Genomic DNA, 26,089 nt, shown 5'->3' with positions numbered 1-26,089 from the left:
TGTTTCTTTCCTTTCTGACAGGGAGTCTTCACAGAGGATAGAGCTCACTCAGGTAGGAGTGCACGTCTATCACGTCTTCCTGTGATCATAGCTTATATAGACAGTCCCCATCTGTCTGTCTCTCAATGAGATTAACAAAAGAGGCTAGCAAACACTTAGACATGCTAGCGATGACGACAGCTGCGACAGTATAGGATGCGAGGTTAAGTTGTTGTGAAGGACATCCTTGTAAAGCTTGGCACGTGTAAAGCCGGAAAGGGCTATAAAGTCTACTGACACAGGTCAGAGACGACCCAGTTATTGGAACAAAAAAAACACACAAAAAAACAAAATTCCCACAACATGACATAGAACAAACAAAAATTTTAACAAAAAACAACCAATCAGATGATATTACCATGGTACTGTATGATACCATACAGTGTATAAACACCAAGAATACCATTGTATTACAACAGTACAGACAATAGTCCTATATGTTATGCTAGTTTTTGTAGTCAAAACTACTTTTGGCATCAACCTTTCTGAGGGGTTAGGGTTATGGTAAGACATTATTTAAAGTGAATTTACACAACTGTTAAAAAGTCTGGGGTCAGACTTTTTTGAAAGTAAAACAAATAAATAAATAAATAAAAGAGTAAAAAAAGTATTTTTATTTATTTATTTGATCAATAAATCCAGTTTTCTTTTTGAATATATTTTCAAATGTATTTCATTCTTGTGATGGCAAAGCTGAATTTTCAGCATCATTACAGTCTTCAGGGTCGCATGATCTTTTAGAAATCATTCTAATATGTTGATTTGCTGTTAAATAATTTTTTTTATTGCTATTAATGTTACTATATTAAAAATAATATTTTTATTAATATTTCTATGGAAACTTATTTTTTTTAGGATTCTTTGATGAATAGAAAGTTAAAAACATTTAACAGCATTTATTTAAAATATAAATATTTTGTAACAATGTACTTTTGATACATTTAATGCATGATTAATACAAGTTTAAATTTCTTTAAAAAACTCTTACTGACCCCAAACTTTTGAATGGTGGTGCAGATTCTACAAACAAAAACAGGATGGTGTAGCAGTTTCTGCCACCATTTTGTCTTGCTTATTCACCTAGTTAAATATCGGTTTGTTGCTACACTCTGCAAAATGAACCTGTCTGGAGTTTTGCCTCAGGGTAGAGAACATAATAAACAGGGGACAGCAGAATATTGTCTTTCCCAACACAGTCCTATAGACCCTTTAGCCACACAATGTTATATCAGTCTGTGACTTGAAGGCCTCACTGGGGACCGACAAATCTTGTTCTTTATGAGAACCTGTTAAACAAACAGACCTCAGTCAGTGGCAGATCATTTAGTATGTTTAAATTAAATTGCTTTTCCGAGCATTTATGACTGGCAGATATTTGCTCCACCTCTTTGCAGGATTGCCTCTCATCTTTTGAGTGGATATGATCTATAAACCGTAAATCAATAAACTGCGATATTAAAGCTGCAGTGAGCATTTAATGTGATGATATGCTGCGCTTAGTGCTAAAACAAGATGATATTTTGTTCTTTTCAGCTGCTACAATTTCACCATCACACCTGCTGTGTCGTCCGCCTAATATTCCAGCTGGCGTAAGAAAACATTTCTCAGAGATATAGAAGGGTTATTATTTCTAAACATTGTAACCTAATGGGAAGCAATAAAAAAATAAAAAAACGTATTCTCTGTCTGCAACAACCCAGATCCATGTGATCCTATAATGGCATCAAACCCCATGCTGTGGGTTGCCTTGAGTATCTCAGATTAGCACAAACACACACATGGCTGTCTAGAGATGCTTGTTTAGTTAAAGTCATTCTTCCTTGACGTCATGGATAAGCCATTGTATCCGTATCAATGGATCTTTGTATGTCGTGCACTGCACTTAATGCAGGTAAGGTATATCAAACAATCAATGGAAACAAGGACACATTTGTTTATCTCGTGAATTGAAATAAAACTTTAATATCTTTATAGCTGCACTAAGACATTTTTCTAGTCACACTGATAGTCACAGTGGCTTGTCACATTGATGCCCCAAAGTAGCTCATTACAATGTAAAAAAAACAACCTAAATGAGGCTTTGTTTTGGGGAAATGAGCAGTCTAGTGAGTAAAAGCTTAAATGTCATGATCTAAACAGTCTCTGAGATCAGTGAGGGGCTGCTGACGTTCTGATGTTAAGGTAATTAGCTGCTAAGACGCTAAACCACGGAGTACTCATAATGAGCTGTGGAAGACCGGTGATCCAGGTCAATAATAATACTCTAGTGTTTGGATAGCTGAAACATACTTTCTGGAACAGCTGTGAGAGTGTATTTGTGTCCTATGATAAAAAAAATTAGCAGCAGAAAATGTGTAAAAAATCTTTTTCATAAGTAATTATTATTGTGAAGGCAAAATAAACTAGAATATATCATGCTGGGTCTTTAAAAGGTATGCAAATTGTTGCTGCTGCAATTTGATCCTGAGTTTCTTGAATTCCTTGACTATAAAACAGCATGACTGATGAGATATTATGAGATATTACAATCAGAGACCTGCTGGTTATTCACAGTCGCTTTCCTCTTAGGATCTGAATCTGGGGACGTCATGTCTTCTGCTCTCTCTGTATGGGCAGAATCTCTGTAAGCCAATACTCAATAAGAGCACACACCACTGAAACCTCATCTGTAAAACGAGAAAGAGAAAGATCATTTAAATGTAACATTTGCCCATATTTATGTGTGTTCTTATGTTGTTTGCTTAGGTACCATGAATTTATGTTTACTACTGTCTGGATTTGGCTGATATTTTGGCCAGAGATTAAAATCACAACAGGACCAACCTGGTCAAATAAGGGCTAAATAAAAATAAAAAGTACCGCTTTATTGAAATGCACTATTGGACCTAGATTCCCATAACATTTTTTGTTATTATGACATCTGAGGGAAAACACATATCTGCAGAGTAACATTAATGGCTTGCTGCAATTACTGGTGGAAATAATGGTGTATGGGGGAAAAACATTTTTATGTCTCCCGTGGCTGTTGTGGAGATAGAGGCTATGTTCAGGAGTCAGTGTGCGGAATGTCGTGAATCCGGTGGGTGCTTGTAGCTCCTTAGTAAAACACTGATCATCTTATTAAGGTCTAATCTGACTCCACAAACACACATACGTGAAAAGTAAGGCTAAAAAAAACACTATGGGCACATTCAATGTAAACACACAAAATTGTTATTGTTTTTTAATGCATATAAAGCCAAAAGTTTGCTAGAAAGCACTTTGTATGCTGCAGATTTTTCTTGATCGATACTTTGACATAGTATGTTGAGAATCTAACTTACTGACTGTTGCACAATATACATTGTAAGCTGCATAGTGAAAAGCATTATTTAACAATAAACATTTGAAACAGTAGTATGCTAAGTTATCGTCACATGACCTTCTTAAAGTGAGTGGCATCCCGTTAAAGTCATGCAAATAAAAGACAAAAAAAAAAATAATATATATATATAAAAAAAATATATACATCTACCATTCAAAATATTGAGGTCTGCATTCATTTGATAAAAAAAATAAAAAATAAAAAAAAAGTATTACTGTGAAATACTATTTAAAAATAAGTGTCGTCTATATTTTAAAATGTAATTTATTCCTCTGATGCCATCCCTCCAATCTTCAGTGTCACATGATCCTTCTTGAATTATTCTAATATGCTGATTTGGGGCTCAAGAATATTTATTTATTTATTATTATCATCATCAATGTAGAAAACAGTTGTGCCGCTTAATACTTTTGTGGAAACATGATACATACTTTGATGTATTTTTTTTAATATTATTTTTTTCACCAATGTAAATGTTTTTACTGTCACTTTTTAATTACTTTAAAACAAATTTTCTTTTTTATAAAAATAAATAAATAAATAAATAAATTATTTATATTTATTAGTGACCCCAAACTTTTGCATGATAGTAGCTTGTGTATTTGTGGGCATTTTTAGTCTTTTGGCAGTGAAATCAATATTCTATTGTTTGCAACTATTACTATAAAACAAAAACACACATGCTTGATGTTCAGACATGGGAGGTCCAAGCGCCCTCACTCACCTGCAGGCAATATACTTGTGTCCCTGAATTCTTGCAGCTGTGATTTTAACTGCTCTTCATTATTCACCAATAGAGTCCTGAGTCCACACAGCCTGGATATCTCAGCAGGGGGCAGCGTCCTACCAGACAGACGAGAGAACAGAGTCTCAGCTGGAGTGAGGGAGAGAGCAGGTCCACTTTCTACACAGGAGCCTGAAAAGAAGAGTAGCAATACATTATGTTAATCTCAATACTTTTACACACACACACACACACACACACACACACACACACACACACACACACACACACACACACACACACACACACACACACACACACACACTGTATCAAAAGTTTCGGATTGGTAAGATTTTTTATGTTTTTAAAAGAAGTGTCTTCTGCTCGCCAAGGCTGCATTTGTTTGATCCAAAATACAGCAAAAACAGTAATATTGTGAAATACTTTTACTTTATTTTTAATTTAAAATCATGTTTTCTACTTGAATATATTTTAAAATGGAATCTATTTCTGCGATGGCAAAGCTGAATTTTCAGTCTTCAGTTTCACATGATCCTTCATTCTTTCTAAATAATTCTAATATGCTGATTTGCAGCTCAATAAACATTTATTCATATTATCAATGTTGAAAACAGTTGTGTACATTTTCTTCAAAATTCTTTGATGAATAGAAAGTTCAAAAGAACAGCATTTATCTGATATAGAAAGCTTTTGTAACATTATAAATGTCTTTACTGTCTCTTTTGATCAATTTAATGCTTCTTTGTTGAATAAAAGTATTATAAAAGTAAAAAAAAAAAAAAACAATAATATATATATATATATATATATATATATATATATATATATAACTGATCCCAAACTTTTGAATGGAAGTGTATGTTACAAAAGCTTTCCATTTCAGAAAAAATTGTGTTCTTTTGAACTTTTGATCAAATAAATGCAACCTTGGTGAACGTCAAAGACTTCTTTTAAAAACATAGAATCTTACCAACCCCAAAATTTGGAACGGTAGTGTTTATTTGTCCTCAACATAGAAAAAAGTGATGCTCTAGTAAAATACTATACCAGAGGACTTGCGATCAGACAGGTAGATCTCCTGTGTGGTACGAAGGAAGTCGAGCACCTCCTCTGAATTTCCATGTCCACTCTGTGCGTATGTGAACTCAACAGCTCTCACATGAGGCACCAGTCCAAGAGCGATGAGTTTCTCTTTGTGCCGTTTCTTCTTCATCTTCCTCTTTCTGTTCTTGCTGAGCCGCTCTATGCTCAATGATCTTCCAGCGTCCCCTTCATCGCTGGGATGTACAGCATCTATCTGGCCCTGTACAGCACCCTCTGCTGGAGGGGTGGATACCTTGGTTGAAGTAATGGGAGACACTTTTTTCTTTCTCCTCCTTTTCCTCTTCTTATGTAACTCATGGTCATCTGCATCTGAAAGATCCAAAAATGGCTCATTGGTGAGGAGGATTATGGACTTTCTCACAGTATTAGAATTATTACAAAGGGGTTTTAAATTCGACAAGCATCGGGCTCCATTTTCTGGAAAAAGAGGTTTAATGTGACTGATTTGTCATGAACGGATTTAAATAAATACACAATAACAACTGAATGACATCAGTTACAGCCTCATTACATTTATGCTCTTGGTAGACTCTTTCAAATAAAAAGCATCCTACAAAAAAAATGTGCTCATGCTGTATAAGAGGCAATTACCAGAGTGGATAGCGCGCGCACACACACACACACACACACACACACACACACACACACACACACACACACACACACACACACACACACACACACACACACACACACACACACACACACACACACACACACACACACACACACACACACACACACACACACACACACACACACACACCTTTGCCCTTTCAGGAGTTTTCTGCAGGCTCTTCAAGCTCCTTAGGACTATACAAACACACTGAGTTGTGCTGAGCTATTGATTTTTTTCATCTGTATTCAGAGCAGAGAAACTGACCGCACATCTGAGTGACACACCGCAGGAAGCAAAGATTCAGCTCATCAGCATACAGCTCATACAATGAGACCGGTTTGCAATAAAGGAGGGATGAGGAAAGGCCTCAATAACATGGACAGTATGAGTAAGTGTGTGTGTGAGAGAGAGAGCTTGTGAACGAAGTTATTGCTGCTCTGCAGGTCTATTGAGGTCTATTCAGATCAATAGCAACAAAAAGACAGTAGGAGGAAGAAATATACAGAGCTTTTTAGTGAAAGAGGAAAGAAGAATAACATGCACACTAAGCCAAATCACAAATATGACACCTGGACTAAAAGACTCATGATGGTGGATGAGTAATGTGTAATAAAAGATGCAACAATGTCACTTCATATAGAGGAGGTCTTTGGTCTTTGCCCCACTGAATCAAACGATTTGATCATTTGGATCCACAACAGGAGTTGCAAATTAAAATAAACAGAAAAATCACCCAATATTTAAAAAACACAATTGATTAGTCTAAATAATTCAAAAGTAAAATATCAATCAGGATATCAAGATACAGCTGCAGACTGGCTAATATAATCTGCAGTGACTAATAATTATTTACAGGGATTACTAGGATCACTTCACAGCAACTAGTGATATCCATTTCATACTGGAATGTGTGACTGAAAGAGAAATCAAATAAAAGGTTAAAGAGATGGTGGTCTTAACCTAAGAGGTGTGTCATTAATCAGAATGAACATGGTTATCACCAACTCACCGACTGGGCTATTCTCAGAGTCAATGGAATCTGGATTGGAGAGTGTGACAGGATCATCCCCGCTAGTGATCAGGTAGCCTTGAGGAGGAGGAAGTACAGTGTAGAGCTTTTTTCCTGGTACAGCTGTACTTTTCTCATTACCTAAGAAAGGGAGAGAAAGAAAGGGCGAAATAGCAGTCAAGTCCCCTGTTAGTTCTCCTATTATGCTTTTTCGGATATTACCTTCCATGTAGTGTTTTATATTATATATAGCTATTTGTAAATGTAAAATGTCTGCAAATTTTCAAAGACTAAAGTGCACAAGAAATGGAAATATTGTCTCCCAAAAGAAAGAACCGATTCTGAACTGCCTGAAACAAGTCGTCAGTAATTCCAGTCTTATTTCCTGCACAAACCTATGTAGGTTTGTAACAAATTTACAAAAACTGCCTATCGTCATCATTGGCTGTCGATCAACAATGTCTACTTAAAGCCTTCAAACACAACACTGCAGTTGTAGCTGAGGCCTGGAAGAGTTTGGTTCATGTTGTCGACATGTCGCGAAGACACTGCAAAAGCAAATCCACTTTGCATGCAGTTCCAAGGATGAGGACTCAAGCTCAAATAGATATGGTACACCATTGCCATTGTTACTGTTACTGTATACAAGTGCTAATGAAGCCTCCGGAGTTGAAATTCTGATATAGTAGTAGGCCTTTTGTTTCCGCCATGCGCTTTAAGTGGTAGACCAATCACAACAAACAGGGCCATCTGACCAATCAGAGCAGAGTTGGCTCTCGGAAAGGAGTGGCTTAGAAAGATAGATTTATCTATCATTCCATCTCAGGCACTGTGATAAAAGAGGTGATGTAGCAATTTTTTTTTTGAGAAATTAACGTTTTTTTTTCTTTCTTGTCCTTAGATGCATGTAAACCTATTGTAGGAGACCTCCAAAACAAAACTAGGTACCTTTAAAATAGCATAAAAGGGGCAACATAAAAGTTTAAGGACTTAAGCATAAAGCAAACTCCAACCTGATTTTTTGGGTGGGATGTACTGAGGACTTTCCACTGGTATGCTCTGCTCCTGGGAAACAGGTTGCAGCACACTCTGCTCTTGGGATGCAGGATACAATCTTTGCAGGACCTTGGACTGGAAAACTAACACACAACACACACAAACGTTGTGTTCTTGTGTGTCAACACAATATGTCAACAATAAAAACACGTGCAGAGCACAAGTTCTGTAGCACGTGGGCACTGTCATACACTTTTATTCAATGCTCTCTTCTTACCTTCTTTTCTGACAGACATATCAGCGGCTGAGAATCATGAAGACCTTTTTTCCTCAATCGTAAACAAAATTACACTCCATTACACTTTTCTGATACGTGATAGGTGTAAACAGTGGTCAACCGTCTATTTTACACATTTAATAAGAATCCAGGATTTAACATGAAGGGAATATAAAAAAAGATATGTAAAATCGCACACATATGTCATAATAATGTAAAGAAAGTACCGTCAGGTTCTTCCCCTGTATTGTCGTATTTCCGACCTCATCATGATGGCGCCTGAACGTGCAGCGTCCTGAACTGCGCCATCCAGCGGCGTGGACAAGCGCTACATCACCTCCAGGGGACCGCCGCATCTGCACCCGCGGGGCGGTGAGCGACTGCTAAGCACATGCACTCTCAAAACTTCGCTGCATCCTCACCATGTAGCCGCAAGCTCAACGAATACCTAGAATGTCAGCGTGGAAGAAGGTACGTTGAGCAATTTCTGCATGCTTGTTTTTTTGAAAGGTGGAGAAGAAAACAAAAAAGTCCACTCTACTCTAACGAGCTTGTGTGCGGCGGCGCGCGGGATGCAGAGCTCAGCATTACATCACTTACCTGACGAGAGAAGGCGTGACATTTTCACCTGTCGGATTCAACAAATATTTTGCTTATTTAGGTTTTATTATCAATTTAATTTATCATGTTATTTTATTTTATTTTTATTCCGCCCAAGTTTGCTCAGATCGTTCATTCTTGAACATTGATATTGACTTGTAAATAACTTCCCGTTTCTGTGTAGCCTAACTGGGTGTGGGTCAACTGGAGTGCAATTTTCAGAATTGCTAATTATCCATCTTATTATGAACGTAAGCTTGAATATGTCTACCTCAAAGAACATTTTGCTAGTTCAGACTGATATGTAAACATTCACTGATATGCATTTTATAGTCACCCAATATTAGGTTACATTAACTTATAAATGTAAACTTTTTAAGAATTGGTAATTAAAACAATTAGGCCTACATTGATCTACCACTAATTTAAATATTCGGGGTGACAGTGGGACATCCCCTTTCTTAATGTTGGGAAGATATTAAATTGTAAATAGATACACTAAAGATATTCTATCACTATATTGATTAATGAGTGATATTAGAGATTTTCTGTGTAATTTATTAGAATAACATTATGTTGGGTATTTAATTGTACATGCAGATTTGCGTTATTTTTGCTTTTAGATTCCCTTTACAATCATCTAACACTCACTTAAAAGCTACACAATCCCCCAGTTTCACAGACAAAGCTTAAGCCTATAGTCCCAGACTAAATAGCATGTTTGAGCTGTTTTAACTGAAGCACTGTGTACTATCTTAAAATATGTCAGTGCCTTTGTTTTGTCTCAAGATGCACACCAGTAATGTTTTTTTCTAAGAGAAGTTTATAAAAGCTACTTAAATGTCCTAAATAAACTAAGGCGTAATCCTGGTTTAATTTAAGACCCGTCTCAATGGCAAGCCGTTTTAACATTTAATCCTTAAAACCTACTAATATCTATTTTCATGCTACTAGTACTCGCTAATTATTAGTAGCAATAGTAGTCATTTTTTAGTATCTATTCCATTAAGTACTAGTACTTATTCATTAGCTACTAGTGCTTATTTTTAGATACTAGTGCCTATTCATGAGATACTACTGCTTATTCCTTAGGTACTAGTACCTTTTTAAAGATACTACTTATTCATTAGATAGTTCTTATTTATTAGATACTAGTACTTATTCCAATAGTGTCTAGTATTTAATTATACCTAACTTGTTAAGAAAAAATAGAACTAGTGCTTATTTTTTACTTACTAGTAACATTTTAGATCAAATATATCCTTACCTTAATAGATACTAGTACTATTTAAATAATCAGTATGAAAATAATATGTTGAATATTGATGAACTAACAACATATCAAAAAGAGATGACACAGGAAATGGACTGAATTGCAGAAGGCCGTTTTTATAATAACAATATAATAATAGCCTACCTTTTTAAAGGTATTAATACTATAAATGCTAGTATCTAATAAATAGGTACTAGTATCTATTTAATAGGAACTAGTATCTAATGAACAAGTACTAGTCTCTAGTAATCGGTACTAGTATCTAAAAAATAAGTACTAGTACCTAATGAATAACTACTAGTATCTAATAAATACGTACTACTAGTCAGAACTGAATAGTTGATATCTAAATGACAGATCCCCATAGAAGTCAATGGCAAAAATTTCAAATGTGTTACTAGTAATAAAAGAATAGTTACAAGACACTATTGAAATAAGTACTAGTATCTAATGAATAAGAACTAGTATCTATTTAATAGGTACTAGTATCTAATAATAAGGACTAGTAACTAATGAATAAGTACTAGTACCAATTTAAAGTTTTAAGGATTAAATGTTAAACTGTCTTGCCATACTGTCTCTGAAACCAGGCCTAAGAATCTTTTGCACATCTCAAAATGAATATCCCTTTTCAAAACTGTAATTTTGTTGTGATACCTAAATTCACTTGTAGCGTTTAAAACAGTTCATTTTAGTTTATAATAAAAAAATGTTTTACATTTATTTATAAAAAAATAGCGTAGAATTAAATTATTGGGCATTTATCGGTTATCTGGCATAATATTATTCAATATCAGGTCATCCCTAATACAATGTTGCAAATAAGAAAAAATCCCATTTGTTGTCACCCAAAATGTCATTCACACCTCAGTCCAGTTAATTGATGCTGTTGGGATAAGGCTGTGTAGCTTTGCTTGAAAATCTTAAGGATTGAAAGAGCGCTTTCTATCCCACAGTGCAAATGTGTGTCTGTGTGTGACTGCGATTGAGCAAATTTGACAAAATACGCATCCATTATCTAAGCTGTTCTCTAAAATGACTCTAAGATGCCCATTTTAAACATATTACATAAGCCAGCAGCAGATGCAGTACAAAGCTTCCCAGATGCAGCTGTCTGTCAATGTAAGTGTGGGGTGCAGCATTCATTTGCAGTTTCAAACACCAGCTCTACAGAAATAACTCAGACGGGCAGAATCAACCTTCTCTACCTTGCACTTATGCTGATAGACAGCACATTTAACTGTGGATCTGAAGGGTTCTGTGGCCCATGCTGAGAGTTTATTAAAGCTTCTTATAGCTGCTTTACCTGTAAATATAAAAAAAAAAATCATTTATTCAGTTCAGTGACTCAGATTAGGTTGAAGACAGGTGTGGAATTTTGTTATACTTGCTATGCTATAGTTTAATATTAGTATTTGTATTATTTTTCAGCAGAATTAGAAGGTTCAGTCCGATATTGGAAGCAAATAATGTTATGTTTTCCAATTCACAGAGTATGTTTTTTCTCTCTGTAGGCTTTCAAAAGTACAGGTGTCAGTCCAACATTTATAGAGCTGCACGATTAATCGTTAAAAGATCGTGATCTCATTCCTATAGTAAATGACAACGATTCGGCTAAGGCGTAAACCTTTGACCAGTGCGATGACTGCGATCAGAGCGATTCAAATCTGCGTTGGTGCTTCCGCTGTCCCAGAGAGAGCAGTTGTCATGTATAGGTATGAAACAAACAAAATCATTCACAAACAGCTTTACAAATAAAATCACAACATCATTATTTTTTTGTTACAATAATTAAAATGATCACAGCAGTACTGGGATAAAATCGACTCAGATATAAACACTGAATACTATGATAGGAAACAAAATAGAGTAAATCGCCTTTTGAATGTAACTTGACGCTTCAAATAAAGATTGCATAAATTACATAATTTCACCAGTAGGTGGTGACAAGTGACTGTTTAAAAAATGTATTTGTCATTGAATCATTCTTTCAAGAGATTCATTCAAAAATGCTGATTCATCCAGTAATACAAGTGAAGTCCTTCTGAGTGAGTCATTGAATCATTCATTCAAACCAATAAAAAAGTAATTCAAATTATTAAAATATTTTTTACATAGAGTGCAGCAATTTACATTTTGTCAGATCTGCTAGTAAATTACATGTTATTTTGTGTAGTTTTCTATTCATAATCATTGGAGAATCATGATTTTTATTTTAACCTAAAAATCGTGATTCTCAATTTATCCAGAATCGTGCAGCTCTACTATGTATGTATAATCCTTTATGGCTCATAGAGTTTAATGTGTTTGTTTAAAAGAAAGAAAAAAAGACAAAACAGTACAGATTTATAATATGGGATATAATATAAAACAAACTGTTTTTATTAAGTGACTCTTTGAAATGCTTAATACTTTTTGGTCGATCACAACTTTCTGCGAACAGATATTTTTGTATAATGATGATGAGCACTAAACTAGATATTTTGGTGCATCCCTACTAGTTACTGTGGATGATGCAGGTTCCTCTGTTGTTCTTTTCTCATAAATATTTCGGAATTGGAGCCTTTTGAATAAAACACTCCATGGATTGCCTTTATTTTTAGCTCATATCTGGTAAAGCGTGATATGACAGGAGAACTCATGGACATCAAGCCACAAGAAGCTTTTCGTGTCTCGCATGTGTGCTTGTGTCATCAGCTTAACGGCAGCTACAGTATTATTTTTTTGACTTTTCCCATTCATAATGCAGGCATGTGTTAGTGCTTCTGTGGAAGCTCTGCTGCATGGCAAGATAAGTACAGGAAACGACCAGAGGATGGCACAAAAATTAATGAATGAAAAAAAGGAATGAATTAATGAGGCAGGGTCAGAAATATGTTTCCGTGCTGTGCAGGGACCCCAAGGTCATTAGCTTGAAAAATATACTTAACAGTGAAGAATTAGATTGACATTACCAGAATGTATGAATGCTCAATATATTTGTACCATATGAGTTAATCGTTGATGTTAGATTATTATTATTTATTTTTTTTACATAGTTTGTCATCCAACAGTCTAGTGTTGTCACGATACTAGAATTTCTAACTTCGATACGATACCTTGAAAAATATCGATATTCGATACCATTTTCGATACCACGGAGAAAAAAACTGCCATAATATTAAGGGGTATTTTTTTTTTATTTAAAGCTAAACATGAACAATGACAATGAGGGATATTTTACATGAACAAAAATGTCCTGAGGTAGTGCACTGGTTCAAAAGCATAAATGCTGGTCAATACATTAACGTTATTTGATGAACAGATTTAAACGCAAACGTGCATCACACACGAAAACAGTGCTCACTGGATCGACATGAAGTCAAGTCACCTTTATTTATATAGTGCTTTTAACAATACAGATTGTGTCAAAGCACTTAACAGTATCAAATTGGAGGATAGAGTGTCAGTAATGCATAATAATAAGATTAAACATTCAATTTTCAGTTAAAGGCATTTCATTATTGAATTCAGAGATGTCATTGTCTAGCTCAGTTTAGTTTAATTAGTATCTGTGTAATCAAATTGATGATAATCGCTAATGAAGGCAAATTGCAGAATTAAATAATAATTTTTTGAATAAAGTTAAATAAGTTAATTTACATTTGACCACAGTTAAAATATTTACTTGTCTAAGATTCCTCAGTCAGATTATATTAAATTTAAGAATTACGGTGAAAAAACGAGACGACACACACTCATAACAACAAAGGCCATTTTGGTTAATGTTTCAGAAATGTTAAAATGAGAAGAGTTACCAACCTCTCGAAATTATTTATATAGATCCGGGTGTCGGTCTTTCAGGTGCTTTGCTGTATTAGGCCCCGATCACACCTAACGCATTTTTTCAGGTTCGAACACGCACTCATCACACAGAACGAGCAGTGCGCTGCGTTTGTTATGTTGCTAGGCAACCACTGAAACAGCTGTCCTGTCAGTCAAGTAAACGTCAAATCAGCCTTTTATTAACTTTATTTACTTTCTGTTAACATTGTGGTAGTTACGGTTCGTGAAGTCGTTAAGCTCCTGGTAACCCGCGAGAGCACCACAAGTTTATCCTCCATCATCGCACTCTCCGGGCGTTCAAGCAACTAGCTTTCAGCACTAAAATGGAAGGCCCGCGAGGCGCAGCAGCGCATAAACAGCGCGTAGAACGCTCGCTGGAAACCAATTGAAACCAGGCGCCTCTCACTGCAAAAAAAACGCGTCAGGTGTGATCGACCCCATTTACTTCACTTTTGCTATTTAATCAGAGCGAATGAGACGAGTGCGTGTGTGGTGTTTGTCAACGCGCCTTTGGAGAGAAGTGAAAGTGACAGCTCGGCTAGTATCGATACTACGGGAAATTAGTATTGGTATCGTTCAGATATTTCAGTATCGATATTTATCGAAATATCGATATTTTTGACAACACTACAACAGTCACTAAAACGCTAATAATTTAATAGCATGCAAATTGTAATCGTTGAATGTAATCTTTAGCAAATCTCAAAATAAATATCCAATTTTAACACTGCACCTTATAATGTTATGATGCCTAAATTTACTTGTAGCATTTTAGTTTTTTGTGTTTCATTTATTTGCACAGAATTATGTAGATTTTTTTTAAGATGAAACGTCCTTAAGATGAAAATGATAAGGTTATCGATTTCACCCAAAATTTTTATATTAATGTATCCCTACTAGAATAGATATCAGTCCTATTTCTGACAAAGTGCTTATTTTGTGGTAAAACAGAGAATTTAAAGCTTCAATAATATCTGCGTACCAGTGTTTTTATATTGTTAACTAAAACTAATATAAATAGTTTTTGTTAATTGAAATAAAGTAAAACTAAAATACAAGATGAAAACTTAAAAATGATAAATGTTGCCATGGCCACTAAATGAAATAAAATACGTTTAAATTGAAGTACAAAAATGATTATGCAAAGAAATTGAAGCTAAATAGATTCACAAAAAAAAAAAAACTATTAACAAAATTATTACAACTTAATCTAAAGATTTTAAATTGAAATACAATAAAAGAATAATATATATATATATATATTTTTTTTTTAAGTATATAATAGTATATAAAACAAAAAATTGAATTATTATATAATTATTAAAGATAATTATTAAAAGAGTATGAAGGCAAAACAGGCTAATTTCAAAATTACTATTATTATTTTTACATTTACATGATTGGAGTCTCAGTAAACTTAGTCGAAAACTAAAAACAGTAACAGTACACAAGAGTTCTTTACAACTTCTCACCCTTTTTGTGGTTTCTCACCTTATCATCTCTGACTGTAGGTTAAAACTGTTTAGTCTCTCCGGATTTTTTGAGGGCCACAGCATGAAACATTTCTCCAGAAAACACTGTAATTAGTGCTGCTGTCTCAGAGCTCCGCCTTCCTCTGATTACTCTGGGAATTAAGAGGTGCCTGAAAAAAAAGTGAGTTCTGAAAGCCCGAGACACACACATGCACACAGAGAGTATCTGCATGTGCGGCAGAGTGTTTTTTTTTTCCTGATTGTGACAGTTGGAGCTATTTAGTAATTTAGAGAGCTGCGATTAGACACAGTGATTATATACACACTGATTAAGCACACCGTAAGTGTACACACACTGATTACACAGAGATTTCACACATTCTCTACCATGAGCCAGCTGGTGTCCTGTGTCAAGAGGGTCAGCTAGGGCAATGATTATTGTAGAGATGGATTCTCTATCACACTATATATTTCATATATTGTATGTTTGATATATTAGATAGTATCCAGATGCATGCATGTTTGTTTTATGAATGAGAAATCAAGTCAGTTACAACAGTTGAGGGTTTTTCTTCAGATTACATGCACACAAACCGCAGTGATCGTGACACTAGACACTTCATATAAATACTGTACAATTTGTATGCATAAAGTGGTAAAAAGATTATTCAGTATGATTCTTATGGGGCCTTTGCAAAGCGTTTTATCTGTCAATTTTCTTGAAGAATTTGTTAAATTATGCAGTAAAAGTGGTTAAAGACTTTGGAGACTGTGAGGCAAATGCTCCACACAGTAGTAAAAAGAGAAAAGCCTCATTTGAAAGTGTTTACAGCTGATAATATTATTTTACTATGATAATCTTTAGTTTCTCCACACGACAATGACCTGAATAAATATGTAATGAAATGACATAAAGCTAATAACATTATTTATCTTGGAGCAAATCTAGTTGTTTTAGTGACGTTCTTTGGAAATGAGGCAGAGAGTTATTAATCCACAGAATGAACTTTCATGATTTATTTAAGGATTTGGAAAAAGAATAACATACTGCTTATATCTTCTCTGATAATAGTGACCCGGCAACAATTATTACCATATTTTTGGATTATTTCCATAATATCGTTTTTTACATACAGATCCTCCATAGATTTGCAATTAAAAATGAGCGGACAGCAATAGTTACCGAGGTAGGATTGATCAGTAACGTTTTTAAGGCGGGGCTTAGGAAAGGGGTTCATTCACAATGACCTCTCATGCAGCTGGAAAAGTCCCATTTAGGGGGGATTCATGCAGACATCACAATATATATGCATGCAGACCTATCTAACATTTTGTATTGCATACCTCATACACGTAAGTGCTTTAGTATTTACAGTTGGTGTAAGCAGCATCGAAGAATAATGACATAATGACCCATAAATAGGCTACCACTGCTGTTTAACCACTTTTTTATCGCTGAGCTACAAATGGATCATTGACATTAGAAAAAAAGATACATTATTTTCTTTTCTTATTATTGAATACTTAAACTCACTCTTAGAGTCCAGAATAGATTACATCAATGACATCTGCTGACTGTCTCAAATGGTTAAATGAGTTTTAATTAGCTTTTTTTTTTGTATTTGCTGGGTGAACTCCTATGTGTTATCTTATCTGAGATGAGAGGAAAACCCTCGGGTTTATGAGTCAGTTTTCTCTCTTTTTTTGTACTCTTTTCACTTTATCCTCGTCACAGGCGACTAAGCAGAACATTGAACGTGACAGTGCACTTTAGTTTGGGCAGAAAAATGAGTTCTGGGATGCCAGCTCCTCGGTGTCAGTTCCTGTGCTCTGGGAGCTCAGGGAAGAGAGGAGGTTCATTAATTCTAAAGAAAACAGTCAATTTAATTTTGTGCAGTATGATGCCGGCGGAGGTACCCTCACGTCACCAGCCTCATTTCTTCATTACTTGGCTGTTTCTGTGAGAGCTTGATAAAGTTAACAACATCTTTGGCCTAGCTGAGATTTTCTTAATCTCAAACGAATGTTTTCAGATGTGAAATGAATGCATCACAGTTTTTATCTGAGGTGTTGAAATCAGGTTTATTAATGGAAGTGATGCGTCAGACTGGTGAGAATTTTCAATGTATTTTCATTGTTTTTGGTTGTTTTGTTCTACACTTGGATCTTTCACCTCACAAGTTGATTTTTATATTCATTTACACCTATTTCTCTTTCAAATCTCTCTCAAAACCAAAAATGATATCTTTAACATTCGGGTTGCTATTGATCGCAGTTGATCCGTGATCAGTACGGACCAGTCCCCAGGGTTCGGCACGCATGTGATTTGCGTATTAATTGCTAAGTTTAACTATAAAAGAGTGAAAGTTAATCATTTGCACATGTCTTGACAATTTACACAAGCGATTTAAGTGAAAGAGAACTCGAACACCGATTTGATTTCTCTTCAATGTCTTCTTGCGCTTGAACCGATATTTTAACATAATTTTGTGTTTGTCCGTCTCGGCAAGTATTCTCGTAAACACAGCTGGGTATGTCTTAAGGGAACATAAACAGATGAGAAAGAAATCGGATGTGTATCATTATATTGGATCCGTTCATTAGGTGATGTCATTAATGTTAATCAAACAAAACACATCTTTAAGAAAAATGTATCTATATTTAATTTATACAGTCAACACTTATTATTTTTCATTATTTTACAAAATCGCGAGGGAGAGACGCGGCAGTGAAGATGAAATGTTCAAGTAAATATATGGGAATGGGTATTCCCCGCATTATGAACGTGGCACTTGTAGGAGAGTTATTAACATTATACGCAATACCCGCAACCTCGCGGCAAATGTCAAATTTCATCTAGAACTAAATTTACTTTAACATGCTTCTTCAAATTAGAGGAAGAATTAAATGTTGACATCATGCCTGAAGGATGTCCTTTCACAGCAGGGATGATTAACAGCAGCTGGTGCCATCTACTGTGGATTTGACTTGAGTCACAAGACCGATTGCTCTCTTCATAGCTAATCACGTTGATGCATAAAAATAAAAATAAAACCAGCATGTAATGACCACAAATGGAGGGAAAATAGTGGAGTAAAAGTAGTTACCTCACTTAAAATGTACTCAAGTAAAAGTAAAGTACACAATTTTAAACTACTTATAAAAGCTAAGAGTCTTTCCTATTTAAATCAGTGCAAGGCCATGTTGGTCAATATCAGCAGGGCTCCTGTGTGTCCCTTTGCAAGGACTGGTCAGCAGTTCTCTCTGATTTTCTTTGAGTTTGATTGACAATTGTGCTTTAGTTCAGGATGCGGTTTGTGATGTCTGTTCTGTGCAGGGGAACCTTGGAATTGCTCTTGCGTGAAATTTCTCTCTCTCTCCTCTCCCTCTTGATTTCAATTTCAGTTCTCTCTCCCTCGCTCTCGGAAGGCTCATCTGAATTGTAAGCACAGGTTCCACAGCTTGATTAGCATTCTGAGGATGTAGTCTAGAGAATGCAGAATTTGGATTGAGAGCTAGAACTTTGAAGTTAAGCTGAGTCTTCTTTGAGTTCACCTGAGATTCTGTTTAACTGCATTTCAGAGTGGTGTATTGCAGGCTGTGTTTAACTCCACTTTTAGACATACACTCGCAAACTTTCCTAAGCACTTCCCCTTGGGTGAATCCCCACCGCCATTTTGAAGTGCGTTCAGTTTCGTTGTGGACGAGGGAAGTTTATTATGGCAGACCCTTCTGTTGCCTTTGGCTTGCTCAGTTGGGGATATTTTGGGGATATTTAATTTAATTTTATCAATCAATAAATTCCTCTTGAAACAAACTTTGTTGTATTATTTTAATTTAATACTGTGAAGCTGCTTTGATGCAATCTGTATTGTGAAAAGCGCTATACAAAAAATATACAAATAAACTTGACTTGACTTGACCCTTGACTCCTCGATTTTGACAGAGGGAGCAAGTCTACTCAACATGTACACTTCAGGCAGATCCATAGACCACAATGCAACATGATTGTGATGTCACAGCAGGCTGTGCTTAATTTACCCCACCCTACACAAATCCAGTGTATGATATTGGAGTTTATTTTGACATTTAACCATATTTAATACTTGTAGCTATTTTAAGCTGACTGTTTTCTTTAAAAAGTCTCACAGTTATAGTTTATTGAATTATCATTTTTGTTTGATGTCGGTGCGCAAAACGCAACGGCGCTATATGTCGGTGCTGCCCACAAGGCTATTAGCGCCAAGACGTTTGATTGTAGATGGCGGTATTTATCCAATAAAGGACTAGGAGCCTTTATTGGCTCATTAACCATTTCCACTCCCTAATATATTTATATTTATATTTACATGTTTTACTATCACATTTATATTTAGATATTATGAAATCCCTGTTATAAAATCGCAAATCAAGAAATAATTTTTTGTAAAAGTTAAGTTTTAGTTTAGTTTAGTTTACAAAGTTTCTTTGTATTTAAGTATGAAGAAAGAAAAGTCAAGAAGTCTCATGAAAAACAAAAACTTCAAATTGTGAAGAATTACAAAGAAAGCAAGTAAAGCGCTCTTTTTATAATCAATGAATCTGTTGGTCAGTTCAGTAGTATTATACTATAAAAGAACAATGGTTCATTTAATAAGAGTAGAATATAAAAAATGTTCCCTATAAAACTTAGGTTGTAGTTAAAAGTTAAAGGGATACTTCACCTCTGGAAAGATGAATGTGTATTTAAAATAGGTCATTTTTGTAGAAGAAATGTGAAATTATTTTTGAATTTGGAGCTTTCTAGACTGAGAAAAGCCAGAAAATGTATTTTTAGCTTATGTGGATGAAAGACAACAACTCCCAGAATGCACTTGCTTCGCTGCCCTAGGAGGCCACTCCCAAGCCACGCCTACCGGTAAGAGAGCGCAGTTGAAAACAACAAGTCTCCGTGATGATGACTTTGCCTGGGATTTCGAGATCGCCCAAAATGTCCGGGATTCGGCTTTTGCATTCTACAGTCGCCATTCATTATGTTTACTGTGGCGAGCAGGACGAGGCTGAGGGCCGCGGGAGAACAGCGCGAGGCTGGTGGCGTGATTACTGATGAGCCGTTCTCGTATCGCTCACAGAGGAGCGGGAATTTTCTTAGCAATGTTAAAACGCACATCAACCGGTCACTTGTTTAGCGTTCATGTAAACACTACATTCAGATTCACCAATCGGAATGAATTCAGTTCGATTGAAACAAAAGGTGTGCATGTAAACAATGAATGGCGACTGCAGAAACCAAAAGCCGAATCCCGGACATTTTGGACGATCTCAACGGCTGGACATGTCCAGGAAAAAGAGTATGGTAACCCCTACTACTCAGCTTTCTCCACAGAACAAGAGCCTGTTAGCTTAGCGTCCAAAATGACGATTTTTGCGTCATCGGAGGATTTTTTCCAGACAAAAAAGACATAAATCTCTCATCTCAGGGGGATATGAGGGTGGAAAGCACGGTAATTCGAAAATACTACAGGTTTTCTACTAATACAAAGCTTAATGCTAAATCCTGAAGTATCCCTTTAATTTTATCTGCATCTCAACTCAAGCTCAGTGCTTTACTGTCAAATGTGCATTTCCAAGAAATAAACACAAACAGTGGCAGCCAATCAGAATCCACCTGTTAAAAGAGCTCAATCATTTAAAGTGACAGGCAACAGAACTGCAGTTGTTCTTGGAGTGGGCCAGAGAATCAGAGTGAACACGTGTTTCTTGAATACAATGTGAAGGCATGAAGAAATTCAGAATAACTGAACTGAGAAAGTCCCAATTCTGGGTTATGTTTAAGATTCAGCTCAACATAGCAAATTCAGCCCCCCCTTACTCCTGACTTCAAAATCCATGATTACTGTGTGTTGCATATCCTGCAACCGATTGGTATGTGAATTGACTCTGTTCTAATCAGATTCCTCATTTAGCTTATTTCATAAACGTTAAGCCGTTTTCTGTAAGCTTCCTCTGATGAGCTAAATACAATTCATGTAAGATGGAAGACATTTATTTCGGGAATGAGGGATTGTGAAACAAACATTCTTCCCTTTTCTTTCATCTTTCTCACTGCACACACTTAATTTCATTCTCTTTCTCTCTCTCCATCACACACTATCTCTGTCACACATTCAAACAACACAAAACCCAACAGTCCTGTCTACTTGATTTGATCTCTGCCAACACAAGTGATAATTTTCCAGCTGATTGGTTAACTCACTCTTTTGTGTGCTGTGTACTGTTAGAGCATCTGAGCACCAGCAGCACCTGAATCGTCAGATGCAGTGTGAATGCGCAGCATGACCAAAAACTATTCTATTCTATTCTATTCTATTCTATTCTATTCTATTCTATTCTTTATGATGTGTTGAATATTGTTGTTGTGATTGCTGCTAATTTAATGTCAGCAAGTTAACATTTTCTAACTTATATGATTTTTTTTTTTAAATTGTGAAAATGGATTATGATACTTTATAATGCGGAGACACTTAGTATCTAACCAATTGAGCAATTAAACTCTATAGAAATGAAACCGGGCGATTGTTGTACTAGTATCTCAATGGGAACTGAGTGTGTGTCAGGCTGTCTGATAAAAAGTCTAGTGCCTGCCATTGCCACCCAGCCACTAGATGGCAGCGTCATTCCAATCTGCTTTAAGAGGGTAAATTTGTTCTGCTTGATTGCAGATATGAAATGCTGTTAAATGGAGATTGATTTATGGTTTTATATGTTAAATTCAGCATAACCATAAAATATGAGCGGCATAAATGGCTCAGAGTGTGAAGGATACTTGCACATAAAATCTGATCTAGAAACTTTTCAAAGTCGCATTCTGTGTTTCTGTTTAGAGAGCAAAATCATAAAAACAAAATCAAATACTGTTGCTCATTTTAAAACTTCCAAGCTTCATCTGAACATGATGATTATTAAACAGAATACTGTTATTTGCAGCTAACTTGAGCACTATTTAATTGTGGCCTTGAAGAGATACAAATACCATCTGAGCTTCCAGAAACACCTGGAAGTATGAAAGAAAGCTGGATTTACCTGGGAATTACTGAACAAAAGTGTGGCCGAGTTACATCTGAGTCAGCATGAATGTAAAGACCCAATTTACTGTATCCTAATCCTCTACTGTAACACACTCATCTTATGTACATGTCAAGGGTGTCGAATTGGAGCATTTTGTGTGTAGAGAGGCCTCTGTTTTCTCTCAGTGAACAAATTTGTGTTGTAATCTCCTGTTTTGGCTTCATTCTTCCCTAACATCCATGTAAAGAGATTCTTGTTATAAAACGTTTCACCCACACAGTCGTTCCTGCCTTACACACACACACACACACACACACACACACACACACACACACACACACACACACACACACACACACACACACACACACACACACACACACACACACACACACACACACACACACACACACACACACACACACACACACACACACACACACACACACACACACACACACACACACACACACACACACACACACACACACACAGCAGGGAAACCGCCACTTAATGCTTTCTAGACCTGACAGCTTCTGCCTGTAATTAATGGCTGTTGAGACTGCATGTGCCTTCATGCATGCTTGTTCTAATTTTCTTTTTTCATTTCTACGTTTCTCTCTCTCCTCCCCTGATGCCTCTATCCTTCTCCCCACCTGACAGGTGCTGCTGAGCATAGTGCAACAACACTGCTGTATCCTCCCAGACAGGAACACAGGTAAAACCACACACCTGTCATTCAAATGCAATGGTGTGTTTAGGCCCAGAGCCAGAGGCCCTTCCGCTAACGGTGTGTTGACCTAGATGCTGATCTACCAGTTTGTGTGTTAGACATGCTTGTATACGTTTTAGATTTGACGTGATTGATTGTGCAGGTAGATTTACTGAGGTACTCGCTGTGCATCTGTTCCAAAGACTCTGACTCGGCTAGTGTTGGTCTTTTGATGTAGATCCAGCTTCACATAGGGCTCAGAATAGACCACAAAAGTGTCTTTTGGGGTTTGAAAATCAACATTTGGAGCAAAACCTGGAACAAAAATTGATTTTGAGTAAAGGTTTAGTGGAGGGAAGGACCTAATTTGATGACTCGGTGTGTTTGGATTGTACCTGCTTCTTGCACTTAGTTTCATCCATTTAATTGTAACCATTTACACTAATTTTAGATAATTAAGCCCAGCATTTGTGAATGTACTTGGCAGTACAAAGCAGTAGGAGGACTGGAGGACTTTAAAAGCTAAAACTAAACGCATTTGTTATATTGTACATTGCTGTTTATCTTATAGTGAATAGACAATTAAAAATAAATTGTTAAAAAGTTATCATTATGTTTTTCCTTTAGTGGTATGCTGTTGTACACTTTTGATCTTTAAGTGTGTACTATTTTTTTCTTCTTCATTTTTCCAGTAAACATATAGATCTCAAAAAATAAACTGTCTGCACACTTAAATCCTTTAAGCAAATTTAATCACCAAGCTTTCGGTCAAACGACCATCCTCAGGGCATACAGACAATAAATGTAAACATATCGAAACTAACAATCCAGTAAACATATAGAAACTAAAATGAAAGTACATTTTCTTGAGAAGCAAAATGACATAAATTATTCCATTTTTGTTTGCAATTTGCAGAAAAGAAACTTAATTCAAAATGATCTTAAATAATTTGGATTCTCAGATAAATTTGATTATTTTATTTTTTTGTTTCAATATACATAAAACAGCACTAAAATACTGTTTAAGAAAATTATTAGTAAATTACTTGAAGTGTGTACCTTTGTGTAATGAGGGGATCTAGTGGTCTTTAGGGTGATTGTAAGTGTGTTTATGTGTTTTTAAGAGTGTGTGTAGTACAACGTTTTCTGTTGTAGTCGGGTGTGGGTTAGTCTGTAGCATTTATAATTAGTTGTATTTAAAATAAGAAGTCAATGATATGTGCCCATATATAGCTAAAGTGTACCGTGTGTGATTATAAGTAGGGTTTATTGCAGTGGAATTTTGAGTGCCAGGGAAAGAGTGTGCAGCCTCATCATAATCCACATGGCGGATGATCACATAACCGTCTCTGTTCTCCGTGTCCTGATAAATATGAAATATTCTTTTGCTCATTATGCATTCCTGTATTGTGTGTGCAGATGACTATGACAGCAAGGGCATTTGTCAAAACAAAGCTTGATAAACTAGCGTTCATAATTTTTACATAATATACCAAGTGGATTTCTCTGCTGGGGCATTTGTGCCCCTCCTTCACCATGCACCTGTAATAATACAACAGAATGAGTTTACAGACTGAACCAGAGGTGCGTGTTTTAATTAGATAATTGCAGAAGATGCCAGGTGCTGTGTTGATTAAAAAAACTATTCATGACATGTAGACCTTCAGTTTTTGCATTATAAAAGCCTATAAAATTATTCACTGTTCTGCCTCCATTAGGCATTTTCTATTAAACCATTGTGCCAAGTTTAGAAGTTGGTGGTTTTTACTCCCAGTGGATGTAGAGTCCGAATGGATTGGTGGTATTGCACCAGTGCTGTGACCATGGTTTCATCCTGTTTCTATGGAGACAATGTAGACCATGTCAGTATAGGTTTACTATCATGTTATATCCATCTGAAAGCCATTTTACCTAATGCATCTAAAGCATTCACAGGCATCGTCCAATTTACATTTTAAATTTCAGGTTTGGCCTTTGCTTCGGAGCTGATCTCAAACTCCAGGCATTGAAGGTGGCCACCACAGAACTTCCCCTCATTATGCAAATTGGTGTCACTGATTTTTTCCTCTCTCTCAGCTTTGTATAGACCTGTTGTAAGGCAGAAAGCAGCATCTGTGAGTACAAAGACACTGGCTGTGTCTTTCTCTGCGACATGAAGCGAAATGCAGATGTTTAGGCTATATGCAGCAGCTTTTGATGACGAGGAAGAAAACACACTTGCTTCTGGCAATAAGCTAACAATACAGAAATAACATGAGTTCAAGAATCAGTGAGTAAGTTTCAGTTCTAAATGTGCTGTAAAGCAGAAAATGTTTTTTTTCCCTGACAGCTAACAACAGCCACCCACACGGCTCTTCTGGTTCTGCTACAGCTGCGGGTGGCTGTGATAGTCAGCTACAGAATCATGTCATGAGGAGTGACACGTAAACACTTTACACCAGTGGCGTGTGGCGGACTTCTTAAATGAAGAGGCAAAGCCCCCTCTCTTTTTCCCCAGTGTACAGTGCAGGGTTTATTGTGCTAAAAGCTTATGGAGCACCTTATACCTTACATTTTCGTCAAGCACACAGTACTATAACATTTTATTTACAGTAAGTACATAGTATATACTATTCTGTATCAGTTCACATTGATGTCTCATCTAGTTTTGATTTAATTATAGATTTATTGATAAAAATACAGATAGCTTAAATATTGATAGTACAGCTATATAGTGTTTTTTACAAGCTTTTACCAAGCATAGCTTATATTCTGTCATCTTCCTTTTGGACCATTGCTCATAAAATCCTCATCGTACTCACGGAGGCAAACATTTCATTTTAAAATGCTTGTGTAAGAAAGACACACTAGGACCTTACTGAGAATCTAGTGAGAACAAGTGAAGCAACTAATATTTAAAAAGTGATCTATATACTATTGTCTCATATTTTATTACATTCCTTTTGTTTTATTGTTTTATTATCTTTTTCTTATCCACATTTTCCTTAGAGAAAAAACACCTGCTTTA

At 35.9% G+C, this 26,089-nt stretch overlaps 2 protein-coding genes across 2 annotated transcripts in view; one reads left to right on the top strand and one right to left on the bottom strand.

Annotated features, from left to right (window-relative positions):
• Window positions 1-1,571: 1,571 nt before the first annotated feature.
• erich1 (glutamate rich 1) lies at window positions 1,572-8,415 on the bottom strand. The gene is made up of 6 exons (XM_082143113.1): window positions 8,154-8,415; window positions 7,894-8,019; window positions 6,881-7,021; window positions 5,196-5,561; window positions 4,128-4,319; window positions 1,572-2,705 (listed from the first exon to the last, which is right to left on the bottom strand). Exons 1-6 carry the CDS (start codon window positions 8,170-8,172, stop codon window positions 2,626-2,628), a joined length of 924 nt encoding a protein of 307 aa, XP_081999239.1. The 5' UTR covers window positions 8,173-8,415; the 3' UTR covers window positions 1,572-2,625.
• Window positions 8,416-8,515: 100 nt separating this feature from the next.
• dlgap2a (discs, large homolog-associated protein 2a) overlaps window positions 8,516-26,089 on the top strand; it is a 156,809-nt gene continuing 139,235 nt past the window's right edge. Inside the window, exons 1-2 of the mRNA XM_082143082.1 lie at window positions 8,516-8,624; window positions 23,034-23,088. Of these exons, the coding sequence (XP_081999208.1) occupies window positions 8,607-8,624; window positions 23,034-23,088 (73 nt within the window). The 5' untranslated portion in view covers window positions 8,516-8,606. The remainder of the gene's footprint in view (window positions 8,625-23,033; window positions 23,089-26,089) is intronic.

This window comes from Leuciscus leuciscus, assembly GCF_965113295.1.
Source record: "Leuciscus leuciscus genome assembly, chromosome: 17".
Lineage (NCBI taxonomy): Eukaryota > Metazoa > Chordata > Actinopteri > Cypriniformes > Leuciscidae > Leuciscus > Leuciscus leuciscus.
Note: the sequence above shows the minus strand (reverse complement) of the source record. Positions and strands in the feature narration are given on the sequence as shown.

Excerpts from the sequence above, each read along its gene's own strand:
- erich1 (XM_082143113.1), bottom strand. Across the intron at positions 5,562-6,880 it reads CTCTGAGAATAGCCCAGTCG|ATGCAGATGACCATGAGTTA; the intron begins GTGAGTTGGTGA and ends TGGATCTTTCAG. Across the intron at positions 2,706-4,127 it reads CACAAGTATATTGCCTGCAG|ATGAGGTTTCAGTGGTGTGT; the intron begins GTGAGTGAGGGC and ends CTCGTTTTACAG.